This window comes from Montipora capricornis, chromosome 13 (genome assembly GCF_036669925.1).
Source record: "Montipora capricornis isolate CH-2021 chromosome 13, ASM3666992v2, whole genome shotgun sequence".
In the NCBI taxonomy this organism is placed as follows: domain Eukaryota; kingdom Metazoa; phylum Cnidaria; class Anthozoa; order Scleractinia; family Acroporidae; genus Montipora; species Montipora capricornis.
In genome coordinates this window covers 13,139,036-13,157,436 of record NC_090895.1, presented here as the reverse complement: position 1 = coordinate 13,157,436, position 18,401 = coordinate 13,139,036, and the positions used below count along the sequence as shown (strand labels likewise).

General features: G+C 42.4%; 2 protein-coding genes across 2 annotated transcripts in view; both read right to left on the bottom strand.

Annotated features, from left to right (window-relative positions):
- Positions 1-6,875: 6,875 nt before the first annotated feature.
- On the bottom strand, positions 6,876-7,907 carry LOC138030555 (uncharacterized). Its single transcript, XM_068878453.1, has one exon. It carries the CDS (start codon positions 7,905-7,907, stop codon positions 6,876-6,878), a length of 1,032 nt encoding a protein of 343 aa, XP_068734554.1.
- An 8,332-nt stretch (positions 7,908-16,239) lies between these two features.
- Positions 16,240-18,401, bottom strand: part of LOC138029922 (uncharacterized) — a 23,852-nt gene continuing 21,690 nt past the window's right edge. The window contains exon 8 of the mRNA XM_068877774.1: positions 16,240-16,408. Coding sequence (XP_068733875.1) covers positions 16,281-16,408 — 128 coding nt within the window. The 3' untranslated portion in view covers positions 16,240-16,280. The remainder of the gene's footprint in view (positions 16,409-18,401) is intronic.

Sequence of the window (18,401 nt, the reverse complement as noted above, 5' to 3'; positions counted from 1 at the left end):
CTGTGGATGATTGCATGAAAGACAATGATATGCAAGGTCAACACCAAACATTGCGGAACCTAGATAAGCGCTGCCTCATCTCGAAAAGTCTATCATCAAGCATACCACACGATGGGCCACCATCAAGCAAGAGGAGGATATGGCGCAAAAACGCATACAAGAAGAAGGAGAGGAGGATATAAAGGAGATAGATAATCACGTTTTGGAAATGAGACGAGAACTGAACGGTCTGAGACGTTTAAATCACAGTTACCAAGCATTGTACGAGGCCAAATGTTGTGAAGTGATCCTGTGGCACTCTCGGTTGAGAGATGTGTTAGACGTGGTGTTGTGTGAACTGTGCAAGGAAGAGAAAAATGAAGCCTATGTGGAAGGCACGCCCGAAGAGATTCTTTGCTGGAAACCATCCAATTGTAATTTTGGGGGATGCAAAACTGTGCGTTTCATTTTACAAGATAAATAAAATGTTGATGTAAAAACTGTGAAGTCGTTAGTGTCATGAAACCGTCACCCTTAACGTATGAGTTACCCGGGGAGCCTGGTAATTTGGGCGGGGTCCAAGCTTTTGCCAAAGCGCATGGCTTAAAAAGACGAGAGGCCCAAAACCTACTGCAAGGGGTCTTAAGCTACACGTTACACCGTCCCCGCCGAAAACATTTCCCGACATTACCCACCTTAGTGTGTAACATCGATGAACAATGGGTTGCCGATTTGATTGAATTGCAAGGGTTAGCACGTTGGAACAAAGGGAACCGGTACGCCTTAACGGTAGTGGATGTGTTGACCAAATATGCTTGGGTCGAACCCTTGAAGAGCAAGACAGGGGTAGCGGTCACACAGGCCATGCAAACCATCTTGACACGAGCCGGGCGCACACCGCAAAAATTGCAGACGGATGCGGGCAAAGAATTTTACAATCGCACGTTCCAGACTTTGATGAAAACCAACGGTATTCATCATTTTAGCACGCACGGGGACGCTAAAGCCGCCCTAGCGGAACGGTTCAATTGCACCTTGAAAGAGAAACTATACCGGTACTTGACAGCCAAGAACACACAGGCATGCTTACAGGTCTTACAGAGTATCGTGCGGGGATACAACGCTACCGTGCATCAGAGCATTGGCATAGCTCCAAAAGACGTAACAGACGTCAACGAGGCCTAAGTATGGCATCGTCTATACGACAAACGATTTCTAGCTAAGGAAAAGAACAAGCAGAAGCTTTTGGTAAAAGGGACACGGGTGCGTTTAAACAAGAAACATCGACCATTTCAAAAAGGGTATTTGCCCGGGTGGACAGAAGAGGTTTTTGTGATCCGTCGGGTCGTGCCATGGGTAGTACCCACCTACAAAGTACAAGAATGGGATGGAACTGTGGTGGAAGGTACATTTTACAGACAAGATCTGCAACCGGTGACCGTACCAGATGGTGGACTCTTTCGGATAGAAAAGGTTTTACAACGCAAAGGAAAGCAGGTCAAAGTGCGTTGGCAAGGATGGTCTGATAAATACGACAGTTGGATCAATGCGAAGACCATTCGCAAGTGGAAAGGGTGAGAGAACCATGGGTGATTTCTACGTGACCTTACCGAGTGATCCCCAGATAACTCACCATCCAGTTTTAAGGTCCGGCTGCCCCAGCGACTGACATTGCCGGGACAGGGTTGGCGAGTTGCCTTGAGCAGTATGTCCGTGTCTGACACTCGTGTCAACCTCTACCATCTGGTACCAAAATACGATTTTCTGTTTTACACCACGCTAATGAGGTCTGGGGCTAGATCAGACGTGCAAGTCAACATGATGAATATCGATCAATTCAAGTGGGTGGTGGATGGAGAAAGTTTCATGAAAGCCTGTATTGATGTTCTCACCCAAATGCGCCTAAGGGATCCCTTTAAAGGGAGTCATTTTGTGGACGACACGGGAAAGCGTATCTACATAACCTTTTGTTGGATACAGCGAGGAAACGAACAAGACTTACTGATTGACAAAACAAAGATCAAACTCGGTGGTGTAGACAACACTCCAGAAATTTGGATTAATGGTACCCTGGCTATCAAGATGGGATGGCTTACAGAAACAGGGGAGTTGGGCCATAACCTGTCTAGAGAGTACATAGATGACAAAGTGCCTGATCTGACAACGTCTGAGAAGTACCGAGACTTGCTGGATAAAGATGGAAATAGCGTGTTCTGGGCAATAGCAAAAAACTGCCGTCGATTAAGCATGAGTTGTAATTGCGTTTCACCAACCTGAACCACGCCTTTTGAATGGTGGTTGGGGAGCCTTCTCGCACCTTGTATGTGTACTGTAACGTAGCGCAGAGCACGATCGTGGGAGGAATGAAGACGGATTTATTGCGCAAAGTCTGGTACGAGAGACGAGGAAGAGGTGTGGTGTATTTCGAACCCAAACACAAACAATTTCATCCAGTGCGCCAAACACCAACGAAACATTCCAAGTCGACGTACCTGAAACAAACGGTTCCTTGGTTGCATTTCCTAACAACAAATCTAATCGTACCTTGGTTATCCTGCATTTCATCCAAGTTAAATAGAGCAGCCCTGGGGGAATCACCTTTAGGACGAAACGGTTAACATGCGAGGAGGAAGTCTCACTCGATACACACCCCCGCAAGTGGGAGATGGATTATGGAAAACTCTATTGGAGATCGGGGCTCCTGCTGTAGCAGAAGGGTTACTTGACCACCAACAGGGACACTGACTCCATCATGCCGCGATTTGTAGTACGATTCATTCCTAGACGCGAACACCGATTGCTGGGGTGGGGACAGCGTGGTGGCTGGATTTCCAATCATGTATCACCACCACCAACAACCTTAGACTACGAACTGTCTCTTTGGTGGACAACACAGATAAAACCCAAACGACTTCGACGAACAACCCACAAACGACGTTGACCTTCGTCATGAGCAAGTCGTTGAATTTCTGGGCTTTGCCAGCGCAAGATGTGGCTATTCAAGGGTCTCGATGGGTGGGTTACTCCCCGCTCAACAATAGCAGTATTACCACCTTGTCGATTTCAATCAAAGTTATTTAACCTTTTACATGAGACTACCTACCGGTGCTAACAATACTGGTTTGTATGCGGATGGGCAGGTCACCGCAGCTGAAGCAAATCAATCGGGAGACGATTACACCAAGTACGTTAGCCTGGTCAATAATGTGGCACACACGGGCATGTATGCCTATCGAGCCTTTGGTGAAACCTTGCTGAATTACGCGCCCAGTGAAGGTGAAACATTGCTGGCCCCACAAGGTTGGGTGAATTATTTGAATGTGAATGCTTTCCTTCAAGCCATTAATGCCGTGAATGACCCTGGGTCCGAATGATATCCAAGCCAAATTTTATCTCTGTAGGCTGACCTTAAACCCTACCACATACACCGCACTGACTAAACAAGGCATAACAAAGGCATGTGGGCTCACTATCCTACCGTGTACATGCATGTCAAGACATTCACTTTTAACGGGGAGAGTACCATGTTTAAGAAAACAGATCTGTTTCAAGGCCACGTACCCGACCGTCTAATGGTGGGATTACTGGACAGTCGCGCCTACAACGAAAATTTAGATCATTACCAATTTGCCTAAGTTTGGGGTGACCCGCATTCGTCAAATCATATGCAGTGAGGAAGATCCCTACGAAACCTTGCAACTCAATCAACAAGAAAGATTTGTTCGGGGTACCATCGCTTCCTGGAAGCCATCTGAGCTCTGGGTAAACACCAAGAAAGTATGCTGAAACTGGGGGATTGGGGCCACAACAAGAATTGGACACTGCACCTGTTTAATAATGTCGTAGGAGGAGATGCAGATAGCCCCTTGCAAAACCCACAACCGCAAGGCGATGTCACCCTGGAGATCAATTTTGGGGCTAATCCTGGTCAAAATCTGACGGTGGTGGTCTGGGGCGAGTTTGAAAGCGTGATGGATATCAGTGGCACTGGCGTGGTAAATTACGATGTTTAAAATTCAGACCTTTCTGTATTAAATACAACCACTTGCATTACCTGTGTAACAGTGTCATCAATCACTGCTACGACAAGCATCGATGGAACTAGTACCCTTGAGCGACTGACAGTTAACAGCATTGGCAAAACGTGACCCTGTATTGAGGCGCGTGTTTTGGGGTGTGTACCCTGAAGATCAATTATCACCACTCCGCCAAACCGCTGGGAGACAAACGCATAGGGCTATGATTGTCAACACAGACCCTAAAGGAGAACCTGGACGTCATTGGTTGGCTTTGTGGACTTCGGGAGATACCTGCGAGATCCTCGACAGTTATGGGCTACCTATGGATATGTACGGAGTACCTCATGTATTGGAATGGATCTGGCGCAACTTTCCCGTTATCCACCGCAACGAGCGAAGCTTACAAAGTTTGAACAGCCGCGCTTGCGGGCATTACGCTTTATTGTTTCTGCAAGCACGGTGTCGAGGCAAGAGCATGCATGAATTCATGGATGATTTTTTTTTACATGATTTAGTAGCCAACGATCACCAAGCAGGCCATCGCATCCTTGTACAGTAACCCCCATCACTTCAAACGGATATCGTGGACGGTTTAGAAAATAGTCAGGCGTGTTGTTCTAGGTGAGAAGCTACTTGTCATTGAAATAAAGTTTTTAATAAAAAACCACGTCGTTGTCATTGACCCCACTTAATATACCTATATCATTTGACATCATGCCTGCAACAAGAACACGTCGAAAACACGCTCCTCGCCTTAAAATACGGGTGACTCGAAACAGGCAGCGAACCAAGCACCAGAAGGGAGGTATTTTTCCTTTACTCGCGTTAGCCCTTCCTGCATTGACCGCCGTTGGTAAAGCAGCCGCCTTAGGGGTGTCACTGCCGCGGCACGGTACGGGGTCAAAAAGGCTTTGGATAAAAGACGGTGAAGCGTTGGGGAGAGGATCAGATAGGACTATGACTCAACCACGATCGGAGAGAGAAGGCTTTTTTTTTCGAACCCCCTGCAGTCTTTTAGTGACCGGTCCCTCGGGCTGTGGTAAGACCATCTTCACGCGGGAATTATTGAAACATGCTTCTCATTTCATGGACCCACCACCACCTACCAAACACTATTGTTACGGAGCATGGCAGCCCACCTTTAAAATGATGCAAAAAGAGGATGCTATACATTTTCACAAAGGCATTCCTAGTTTAGAGGAATTGGACGCTTGGTTTGCACCACAAGGTGGCGGGGTGCTAGTGTTGGATGATTTGATGGATGAAGGGCGAAGAGATAAGCGTGTGTTGGACCTATTGACAAAACATTCCCACCATCGCAACATCACCATATTGTATTTGTGTCAAGATCTGTTTTAACAGGGCCCTTATGCAAAGACCGTGATGCGCAATGCGCATTACATAGTTTGTTTCAAGAATCCTCGGGATTGCTGAAGTCTTGGGATCATCCCTATGGAGTACATCCAAAGAAAAAGCTGACATTATTGTGAATAAACTCAAACGCCACCAGCGTAAGAAAGTGGCTACGGAAATAGAACGATTGAAATCTTTACCAGGGTGGGAAGCATTTGACCAGGGACGTTGAACCCGACGTAAACTTGATGGGAAGGACCACTAAGAAACAAAAAGCCCCAGCATGCAGATCGCCTCGGCGCAAACGCCCACAACGTGGAGAAGGATTAGACATTCAAAAATGGTTGGGGAGGACTGGGGCCTGGAACGCATTTGAAGAAACAGTTAACGTGCGGGGACCCGGGTATCAATCGATTGGATAAGATTGTCAAGCAGCACGATATTGAGTACGCCAGAGCTAGGAATTTGCGTGACAAATGGAAAGCCGATGACAAGATGATTGCCTCCATCAGCCCTTTGCCGGGCAAGAAAACTTGGACAGAAGCTATTGTGAAGTGGATCATGCAAGCAAAGCGCAAACTCAAATTGTGAAAAAAACAAAAAAGCCATGTTGTTTCTTTTTGATAATCTTATGTACAATCGGGAACGTGTCGACGGTTCTAGTGACTAGTCGGTCTCTTTGTTTCTTTAATAAAACTTGAAAAATGAAATCTGTGATTGTGTGAGTCTCTTATAGCCTATTCGCCCTTGTCACACGGCGGTCATATTGTCCTGGGAGACCAAAAAAGCTTTGTTTTACTACGCCAAGCCTCACCCCCATGACTTCCACTGCGAGGCTTGGTGTGGTAAAACAAAGCTTTTTTGGTCTCCCAGGACAAAATGGCCGCGGTGTGACAAGGGTGAATGTTCATTTTAAAAATCATGTTGAAAGATTTACAACAAGCAACGTATCCTGTAGGTCGCTAAGTTGCCGCCCATAGCTCAATCGGTTAGAGCGTACGACTGGGTGGACTATTTTATTATTTTTTTTCAGTGAAACAAATTAAGAGAGCCTTGTGATAGCGATTTTTCAATGAAAATCATTTTTAAAAAACTGTTAGCGCATTTGAAATGTTGCTTTTGAATTCCTAAAGAATCTACATAATTAGAGCGTTTTTTATTCATCCTCTTCATCCAATAGTTCGACCATTGTGACAATAAGATCTTTATCCTCAGAGAGTCAAGTCCTCGATATCCATATGGATAAGTGATCGCTGTTCGTGGGTCCAGAACGCGTTTATTGAATACTAATTTGTATTCTTTGTGGGCTTCTTTGGTCCATAGTTGATATTCGTTCGAGACGCGGACGATTTTGTGTGTCTGCCCGACGCAGGTTTTTCACGGTGAGTCTAAAGGCTTTGCAATTCATTCAAGGTGTTTTCACGCAACACTTGATAATTGAGTTGTGTCATCCCTTCGAAATTCAATGAAAATCCTCGTACTTTGCAACAATACTTGTCTTTCTTCGTACGATACCCGTAATTCTTAGCCCCCCCCCGAGCAAAACTCTGTGATGAAATCTCTGTTGGTTAATTGATCCGTAAAATGGCCCAAATAATCGCCCAGCACTGGTTCCGCTTCTCCAGGGGATTGCACGAAAATCACACTGTCTGTATCAAAATACAACACCCTTTCGTTCAAGAGTTCTAGAGCTTCATAGAGACGCAAGCGCGCCCAGCAGGTAGTGAAACAGGCCACGAAGATATTCAGATTGGGGGAGATATTTTCACATAACGCTTCCTCGCGATGATGGAATTCCACTCTTTGTTCATTGATGCAGCTGACATAGCGAACATCATGTTGATCAGAGTCCATGAAACTACAAAAGGCTTGAGGTTCAATGAATTCTTTCACTTGCAATTTGTTCACTTGCTGTCCAAATTTTCCCCACATAGAGTTCAACATTAGTTTGGCCGAAGCCCGCTGACCAGGATTGACGGCAATCTTCTCATACTCTAGGGCAATACCTTCTTTCGCTTGAAACTGAGTCATGTAGAGTTGTTTCTTTTCCTCTGTGTCGCACCATGTGGGCCAGCCTGAAGCTTCCGTTTTCAATTTGAGCCAAGTGTTCACATAATCCTCGAACAGTCCGACTTGCGTTTCTCGGAAATGCCACACTTCATGAATGGTTTGGATCATGTAACCCATCTGTTCCGCTTTTTCTAGTTCCGGCATACACCATGTTCCCGTCAATGCTCTCTCCTGTTCGTTGTGGCCACACCAAGAAACTTTCCCACGGAGAGGACGGTCGCTGTTTTCTTCGACACAGGTGCGGCACAGAGGAGACGTGAGTTTGTTATGAGTTCTGTATGGTAATACAGGGTGGAAAAGGCCATAGGGTAGTAATACTGTGCATTTTGCGAGGCCAAAATAATCGGAAATTGGTTTCTCTCGTGACGGGGCATAGATCATTTCAGGATGTCCCACCAGATACTTCTGGGTCTTGTTGGTCCATGGGTAGAGACTGGTATAATCATAATATTTTATTTGTTCAGCGAAAACACTTGGGGCAACCATGCCAGAAACAGCCAAGAAACTCGTAAACCGTGTTGGCCTCAAAATCATAACCGTCGACCGTCCACTGGGTGTCCTAGCAAGCTGTATTCGCTGACGGAACTGCGGGTCGGAACTATCATCGCCTGTTTCAAGCTCGTCGTTCGTCATCGCCACCTGCAAGCCAGGCGTCTCGGCGCAATTGCTGTTCCATAGCCACTTTGGAATGCTTGACATCTAAGTACCAACTGTAGAGAGGTTCTGAGGCAATGGTGTTTTCTTCCATGCGGTTGAGGCGCAAGTCTCGATTGCAAGCCAAGGCGACGTTGATTTGTTCAAAGGGGCAAAACCGGGTGGCCTTGCGGAAATCGTGTTGAAGTGTGAGGCAGCCTTCACGCAATAACTGGACGTCATTGATGCAATAAGTTTCGAGCTCTTCGCGCAGATAAAACTGAACCCCCTTTGCTTTCTGCTCTTCATACCACTTCTCAAATTTTTCTTTCCCTTCTTTGGTCATCCCCTCGGGCATGTAATCTTTGATAGGAGGCAATTCACCGTGGTTATCATTCTCCATATTGACACGGGAATTGAATAAATGAGGAAAGTAACCTTTTTTAAATTGATCGGGGTCGAGTCCAAATGTTTTCGTGAAAGAACAAAGAGGTCTGGGTATAAACGACATAGAGTCAATGAAACGAATGTAGCCTCCCAGATAAGTCAGTTCCAGTACTTTACCGCCATTGCGAACCTGCTTTAATACTTGTTTGCGACGCTGCAATGCGTCGACGATAAAATAAGAATCGTACCCTTTAAAATTATGGGCCAAGACTGTGATTTCGCGCGTTTCCTCTTCTGTCAAGACTTCTAACCACTCTAAGAAATGATCGACGCATTGGGATCCGTGAAACATTTTGGGGTCAGTAAAATCTGCGGTCATTCCTACGACCAAATTGGTGATATGTTTCCCGGTGTTTTGCATTGCATCTATGCCAAAAAACACTAAAAGGGGTTCCTTATATTCGTCTGGTTGTTCCTGGTTTTCCGTCTATGTATTGAATCGAAGGGTTTGTAGCCCCCTTGAGGCGTCTTCTCCTTGTTGACTCCGCTGTTTTTTTGGCTTGGCCAGTTGCACAGCTCGTTTCTCTTCCCGAATCTCATCAGGGTCCATGGCGTTCTGAATGAAGCATCAATGCGTGTTAAGATCTACTTGTCCGCGACACGAGGGACATGCACCCCAACCGCAGCAATGATCGTCTTGTTCTTTCCTTCCCACGAGGAGTTTTCGGCAATGGGCGCATTTCCGTCACGCTTGACAGACGGATAGTTTTTGAGGACCGCTAGGTTTCCCATCTTGTGCTTTGCTACTATGGAGTTCCAGACAGGAAATAGCAGACCATAGAAGACACGGCGACAACGTGGGAGGCAAACCGTTTAGTCTTGTATGCCTCATGGTAATCAGAGCATGATTCTTGACAGCAGGCAGGGCAGTGAATTCCGGTCGCATTAGGGCACACATGCCGCCCCAAATCATTATAGGGGTGTAAACACCGCCCGCAGAAATAACCGGAACTGAATAAACCTGGTAATGAAGTGAGGGTATCATAATGACTGTTGTCATGTAGGATCGCCAATTGTTTGTTGCCTTCGCCAAACGCAAAACATGCGCACGCACGATCTACGTCTACCATGATGATTCGATATTTTTAAAATAGGGAGGGGGTGAGGGAAAACCGAGTTAGTTCGTCCATTCCACAGAGGCCAGGTTCAACGTTAGCTTTTGTATGTAAAGCGATAGCCGCATCGCCTTGGATGGTCAAGCCTCGTTGGAAACTACGCCATTTATGATGGTAGTCCACGTGAGCTTTCCCTGTGACGATGGCGCGAGCACAACACAAATCCTGTTCATTCCTTGGGATCTTTCCGATACATATTATATTCATGAATTCATCGACCCGTCTAATATCATAACGCCACTTCTTTCTTGAAATCGCGCGCTGTGAAAATTATTATCCAGCCGGCTGGAACTTAAACGAAAAAAAAATACCATCCCAATCATCAATATCAGGATTAGCCAGTAAGCGTTCCAATGCCCTGCGTAATCCGTGGGTCAATGCATGCGTTAAATTCTGCCCTTGTAATATTGGCCCGATCTAATGGACTCTAGTTTCAAAGACGCGTTCGTGAACTCCCATTCTTTTCGACTGACGTTCTACTATGGGCTCCAGGGTGAATTCTATGCGACCAGATTCCTGAGGGGATTGTAAAACCCCAGCACGGTGTTGCTGACTATGAGGCGAGGATGATGTTTCGGGGAGATTTCGTAACTCTCTGTCAACATGTTTCGCCATTTCACACAACAAATCAACAGCATCTTTCACGTTTTGTTCTAAAAACAAGATCAATAACAGTTGTTGTAACTAAGCGAAAAAATAAGTTGGTAGGAAAAAAAACTAGGAAAAACTAATCGAAAAAAAAAATTGTTGCGATTAAATCTCGAACCATCAACATCCGAGTTCCCCCGTGCAGGCATTACAACACTAGAGAAAAACATGACAATTGCGACAAAATCAGTTCTAATATTTTTTTTCCCTTCTCAATTTATTTTTGGGTTAAGGAGGGAATAGTTGCTCTTGTGCCATTTTTAGATGTTGAAAAACTACATTGACCTTACATTCCGAAAGTCTGCGTAGGCACAAGAGAGCCTTTTTCTAGAAGATGTGAAACATTAGCAGGCTTTGAAGAGTCCTTAATTTGTCCAGATTTGCTATCAACCACACGTTTGGTCTTAAATTAGGTAAGAAGGAATTGGTTTCGTATAATCCAAAATCGTCCCTAACTTTTGAAACATGCCCTGTCTTGTCCGTACTTCATACAAAAGCAAATGTATTGGAAATGTTAAACGACTTTCAACCGATATTCTACATGTGTCTTTACCTTCAAAAAGGCGGTACTGCGGCAAAACCAAAGGAAAGGCAATTAGTTGAAAAAACAATGAAGTGCAGGATTTATTCCCAATGACGCAATTTTCCCGGATTTTGTTCCGGATATTTTTTCCCTTCTCAATTTATTTTTGGTTAAAGACGGAATAGTTGCTCTTATGCCATTTTTAGATGTTGAAAAACTACATTGACCCTACATTCCGTGATTATTCGTTAACGTTACATTCTTTAACATTCCGTTATCAGTCAATCAATTTATGTTCACAATAACGCTACTCACTCTTTTATAAACAAAGCGGATTACAATTAGTAAATTGAAAGAGCTCATAAAACGCTATGCATCAACGCAATCATTTACTTCAAGGAACGAACAGGGTAGAACTGTTGCGCTTTGCAAGCATCTCAAGACAGCGAACAGATTGAAGCTATGAACCAGAAAAGAAGTTATTGCACGAAAAAATTCCAGCCACGCAAGATAAGCAAACATGTTTTTTGCAGAACGGTAGGTCTTGTTTCGTACATTGTGCTATGATCTTGCAAAAAAAATTTAAAACTATCTAAGGTGGTGATGTTAAGGGTTTATTCCGATGATTATAAAAAAGCGTTTTCATTCTTCTGACTTCTTTTATACGGATTCGCTAAATGACTTATCTGAGAGACTCTTACAAAGACATTTGGTGGTGTTGAAGGGTTTAATTTCCAGGTTTCTTTGTTGATGATTTTCTTTTTATGGCAGACTGGCAACTGAGGGACGAAAGGACAGAATTACAGAAAAGGAAAGAGTGAGATTATTACTCTTCGATGCAGCGCAAGAACGTTTGTCTCAAATACGTGCGAATCGCGCAAAAGCAGAATCCCGCGAAAGGGAATCAAGAGAACGATCGAAAATGGTTGATAACATAATAAGAGAGGTCATCACTTCATGTACCATCGATCCGTTTCGGGAATTGGACAAGTTCGCAGCTTCTTTAAGGTGTGAAGTTGACAATACAAATGATTTTTTTTCCAGTAGATTTTATGTAAGTGAAACGAATCGCAAGTAAATCTCTGTAGTACACGAAGAGGTTCTTTTCAAGTTGTAGTTTATTGCATCCGCGAAGATGTTAATTGTGTTGTTCGCTCTTTAAAAAGAAGGGAAAGAATGAAACACCCATGTCCTTGCTTTCTTTTCATTTTACTCGATTTGTAATTATAAATATTCGTTGTTGAAGGAAGATTGTACCGCGCGATTTTAAGACGGGTAGTATAGACAAGTTCACGTTATTGCAGATCACCAGTCATGCGCCACTTTGAATTTGTTGCCAAGCCAAACCCCAGTGTTTTCTAACTAAGTTACTGTATACTGATGTCAGTAGTGTCTCATTGGTCGGTGGTGACATCACCTGTTAATCATTGGCTCCCTGCATTTCCCATTGTTCTTTTCTACTGATGTCAGCAGTGTGTCATTGGTCCGTAATGACCTCACCTCTACCTCATTGGCTCCCTGTCCTTCCCATTGTTCTTTTTCGGTATATAATTGCGCTACCACCCGGATGGCTGGGTGGACACATAATACAAGCACAGTAGACACATCTCGCTTACTTTCTCAATAAAAGAAAACTTCGTCTTCGTGCATGACTGGCATATGATTAACTTAACCCTAATTTATGCGACGACTTGTGGTGAACGTGTTGTTTCACGTGTTAGGGTTACAACTGCATTGCGTCATGCCCCAAAATGACGCTAATTTTTCCACGCTCCTTCTTAGGGTTACACCGCGTGGTGTCAGTCATGCCACAGCTTGCCCCTAATTTATGCACGACCCCTTCTTTTGTCTTTTGATTGATGACGTCATTTGATGACTACCTGTCAAATGTGGTCTGGATGATCCGAAACAACTACGTACATTTACATGGAAATTTCCATGGATTTACCGGTGGCGTGGTAAAATTACAAGACTGTATGTTCTTGTACGTGAAATTTTCCAAGTATTTGCAAGTGGCATGTTAAAATTGTAAGATAACAAGTAGTTTTATTTGTCTAGTTCTGTAAATTAGAATTTCCATGGATTTACCAGTGACGTAACATTACAAGATTATAATTTAAATTTCCATGGACTTGGTAAAATTCAATATATAGTAAGTAGTTTTGACGCGGCCATGTACTTGGAAATTTTCATGGATTTACCAGTGGCATGGTAAAATTGCATGATTATGAATAGTTTTATTCTGGTAATGTACATGGAAATTCCCATGCATTTGCTAGTGATATACCTGTAGTACGATTGTAAGGTTATAAGGAGGTTTGATCGAACCTTTTACATGGAAATTTCCATGGATTTACAGTTGGGATGGTAAAACTACAAGAATATAAATAGTTTTTTTCCAGCCTTGTACATGGAAATGTCCACGGATTTACAATTGGCGTGGTAAAATTACAAGAATATAAATGGTTTCGCTCCCGCCTTATACATGGAAATTTCCATGTTCCATTTACAATAGTGGCATAGTGAAACTACAAGAATATAAGAGTTTTTTTTCCCAGTCTTATACATGGAAATTTCCATGGATTTACAATTGGCATGGTGAGATCACAGGTAACCCAGGCTCACTGTGTGTGCCACATAGGTAAATATACAGAACATATGAGGCGAACTTTAAGCCTGAAAATTTGCTAGAAAATGGAAAAAAAATCGATAAAACTTACCATGTGGTGAGCTGTTGTTGTCTTTAATACGTACACGAAGTTTCGCGGAATTGGTCCCCGTACGTACACGAAGTTTCGGGGAAATGGTCCCCGTTGACCTTCCTTCATAGTATAGTGATAAGGTAGGAGACGGAAGCCAGTTTAGGGACTCCGATCGACCCAAAACAAGCGCGATTTTTTTCGCGAAAATCGAATCCAGTTGCTAAATAAACACGCCGGGCTCGTGGAACATGAATTTCTCTAAACCATGAATCCACTGAAGCATCTTCAGGTAGCAACGCGAAGCCACCAGACTCCGTAAAACTTGTAAGTTAACCTGTTAAAAAGGCGACCAGAAACCGTTGTCCTCGCAAAGTGTCCAATTCAAAATGGCACTCAACTCGGGACGCCTGGTGACGAGTATAATAAGTTCTGGAGGGAATTGGGAACTTTGCGAGGAGAAGGGTTTACGGCCGCCATTTTAGCAGGTTAACTTACAAGTTCTACGGAGTCTGGTGGCTTCGCGTTGCTACCTGGAGATGTTTCAGTGGATTCATGGTTTAGAGAAATTCATGTTCCACGAGCCTGGCGTGTTTATTTAGCGACTGGATTCGATTTTCGCGAAAAAAAAAGTGCTTGTTTTGGGTCGATTGGAGTCCAGACGCTGCCTTCCTTCTCCTACCTTGTCACTATACTATGTAGGAAGGTGAACGAGGACCATTTTCCCCGAAACTTCGTGTACGTATTAAAGACAACAACAGCTCACCACATGGTAAGTTTTATCGATTTTTATTTCCATTTTCTAGCAAATTTTCAGACCTAAACTTTGCTTCATATGTTCTCCATAATTACCTATGTTGAACACACATTGAGCCTGGGTTACCTGTGGTGAGATTAAAAGAATATTAATGATTTTGTTCTAGCCCCATACATGGAAATTGCCATGCATTTATAATTGACATGGTAAAATTACAAGAATACAAATAGTTTTGTTCCAGCCTGGTACATGTAAGTTTATGTGGATTAACCAGTGACGTGATAAAATTACAGAAATAATACGTTCGTTAAGTTTTAATCCAGCCCTATACATGGAAATTTCCATGGACGTACTACTGATATACCTGTAGTAAAATTGTAAGATTATAAGTAGGTTTAATCCAGCCTTATACATGGGAATTTCCATGGATTTACAATTGGCATGATGAAATTACAAGAATATAAATGATTTTGTTCCAGCCCTTTACGTGGCAATTTCCATGGATTTACAAATCGGCATATGCATGGTGAAATTACAAAAATATAAATGGTTTTGGTCTAGCCTTACACATGGAAATTTCCGTGGATTTACCAGTGACTTGGTAAAATTACAGAAATAATAAGTGCATGTAGTTTTGATCCACCCTTGTACATAGAAATTTTCATGGATTTACAACTGCCATGGAAAAATTACAAGATTATAAATAGTTTTGATATAGTTGATTACATGGAAATTTCCATGGATTTACCAGTGACATGGCAAACTTATACGGTTATAAATAGTTTTGATCCAGCATTGTACATGAAAATCTCCATGGATTTGCAATTGCGTTGGTGAAATTTCAAGAATATAAATAGTTTTGATCTAGATTGTTACGTACGCATTTCCATGGATTTACTAGTAACATGGCAAAATTACAAGATTATAAATAGTTTTGCTCCACCCTTGTACATGGAAATTTCCATGGACTTACCAGTAACATGATTAAGTTATAAAATTATAAGTAGTTTTGATTCAGGAATGTGTAAATAGTTCTCAGAAGATTTGTTGTAAAGCTCAATTTTTTTTTTTTTTTTTTTTTGAGTGAGTTATTCAACTATGAAGTGGTCAGCATAAAATAAATAACATTATTTCTGTCTTACGTGAGAACCTTCTTGGTCAATATTACAAAGTGTATTTAAAATATTTGCCAGAAGGTTTCGAAATGGCAAAGAAACATTTGTTTGATTGCTTTTTTGGCCAATTTTCTGTACTTCAGAAAATCTCAAGTTAAAAAAATTACGTGTACTAATTCTTCATCCAGTAACTTAGGTCTTCATTATTAAACGGAAAAAAAAAGTCAAAAGTTCGATTTTTTTCAAACACATGCGCCTTATTCGAGCGGCGACCATACTGGCCATAGACAATAGATTTCGTACCCCTGGCCTCAAGTTGAAATGTTTGGGAACGAGTTTCAGTGGGGCAAATCAGAAGTTTTCAATCCCTCGGGACTCAACATGGCCGCCGTGTGATTAAGGCCCACTTCACCCCAACATGATGAATGAATGTTCATCAAAAGAAAAGCTTAATTAAGTCAACGATTTCATTATTCCATGGCCAGTCAACAAATGACTGGAAGAGGATTTATCAGTAAACATGCTTACCTATGATAGAGGGTTAAAACCATAGGTCCATGATATATATCCAGCATGCGCAAGTGAGGTGATTGTAATTGCTAATAAATTAATGACCAAAAAAAATTAAAAGCTCAGAAAATAAGCAAAGTTAATGTCATCTTTCCGAACTGACACTTAGACAAAAAGAAAGTCGCCGGAGAGGTGTTGAATTGAGCTGTAATGCCAGATCCTATGCATATGGCCACTCATATACAGATTTCGTGTATAATGTGACGCAAAAATGGTGTCAGTGTATGTGATGAATGGGTTATTTTGCTGGTTTGGATTTCCTTTCTTTTTCTCAAACAACGAGATAACTTATATCAGTTAGTAAGGGAACAATTACATTGCGGGATAAACAGCCAAGATTTTCGCGGTAAAACTAAAATTTGGAGAGGTTAACTTCCATTTTACGTAGTAGCTCTTCCACTTGCTGGAGAAGCGCTCTTGTTGCGGCCACGTCATTGAAAATGACTTCTCGGTCGGTTGAAGAACCGCTGCTAATCGTTTCTGAAGAATAAATAAGAAAGGCAATTTGATTGAATCTGAAAGAAATTCATCAGGTCTTCTTTTTTAGCAGCTGCAATGCCATGGACGTGAAAGTTTTGAAAAATCTTGTTTTCACTAGCTAGGAAACAATTCCATACGATTCACTTTAAAACGACAGAAGGTTTTACTTAGCCAGCTAATAGAGCTGTTTCACATGACGTCACGGGGGCCATGTTTGTGTTCCAAAACAAAGAAATGGTAGCCATGATGGTGTACCAAACTAACCCTCAGGGAACTGAACTCTATTTTTATGCAAAAAATTTCTTTTGTTTCAGTAATCCAATATGGCTGCTGGTCACGTGAGTGAAAACGCTCTATAACAGCTGCCAGCAATAAAATTGGAGGTTACCGTTCGTTCTCAAAGACTATATGTTGTTCAGGGGTCGCTTTTGCTTATATGTTAATCTATTGCTTTTAAACAATTATTGATTTCCCACGCGGTACCATAACATTGCTGTTACCTGAAACAGTTGAGCGGATTCAATGCTTTTAAGGACGTTCGCGCCCAATACGTTCCCACGTACAGATTTTCTTTAAACTTGCCACGCAGGAAGGTAATGATCTACTTTTACCAAAAAGGCAAAAAAAATGGGGGGTCACCGTGCTCGTTTTCGAGATCATGAGGTGCACTTTTAGAAGCTTGCGTCATTTTAAAACGATCTTAGCTTACAACTGTCAGCAATAAAAAAGCTACATTAGTGAAATTTAGATCAGGTAAACGTCCTCAATTCAACATAACTAATATAACTAAACAAACTTTTGCAGCTGATGTCTTTTTTTGAGTTGAAATAGACCTTGAAAAACGATACATACTAGTCTAAGAAAGAAAACTTCGGTCGCACGAGAGCATAAAAGGCAAAATGTTTGTAACTTCTCAAGGACAGAATTTTTTTGTTTTTTGTTAAAATGGACAAAATCAGGAAAGGAAGTGATCTACGGAAAGAAAAATGGGGGTCACCGAGCATTCAAGAGAGTAAAATCGCTGCGAAGTTCTCAAAGGGATTGTCTATTCGCAATGTCACGCCATTGCGTGACATTTCCGTGAAGACCTGGGTCCACAGCTATCCCATAATGCCACACGCTTTCGCCTTCTATTCTTGTGGAAAATGTGTGCACCTTTAGCATCGTATTTACCTTCGTGGTCTGCCATGCATGACGTGTGCGTGACATGCGCGAAAAAATGCGCAGTAGCAATGGGCGCGAACGTCCTTAAACAGTTTATTTCATTGAAAATTTTAAAAACTGGTTCACCCTCCTTAAACGGAAAGTACGGTCTAGGAAAAGTTTCTCTAGATCACTAAAGCTTTTCCCCGGGAATTTTAATCAACTTCCCTGTTAAAATGTGACAAGAGCATTTTGAAGATGCCTCTTTCGTGACTTGGAGAGCGCCATCTTGGATATGACGTGTTATGACGTAGCAAATAGGCAACAAACGTGTTCGACCTTACCAAGTTCTTCGATCCCCGATCACTTTCTCAATGCTGTGTGACCTTTCTGCTTCGAGAAGTTCAAATGTAAGATGAACTATGCTAAAGGGTCTTGTGGTTCAATAGCTCGTAGGCCATGTAGGCCATAAGTGCGACAGAAACTCAAGTCACTAAATTACTTGTAAATCCTGTAGTCAATGAAACTAGACGGCAAAAATCAGCCTGAGCAAATGTAAACAAGACAAAAACCTTCAATATGCGACATAGAAATATTCGACTAACTAGTGTAACTTCTTTTCTTTTTCACTTTCTTAGTTCTGCCACAACCGTTTTTTTATGTTTCAGCAAAATGCATGGAAGGAAGGTGGAAGGGTTTAGAATAAGCAGACGAAACCTGCAGATGTTCCTTAATGACATAGATAGCAAGGCCATTTTTTTTTCCAGCAACAATTACCGCTGTTAAATAGAAGTTCTTGGGTGTGAGTACGCTTTCGAGAGGGCCGAAACTAGACTTAAGAACACATAAA

What these genes read in the sequence shown, in the direction of transcription:
- LOC138030555 (XM_068878453.1), bottom strand. Translation starts at nt 7,907, where the DNA reads ATGGTTGCCCCAAGTGTTTTCGCTGAACAAATAAAATATTATGATTAT.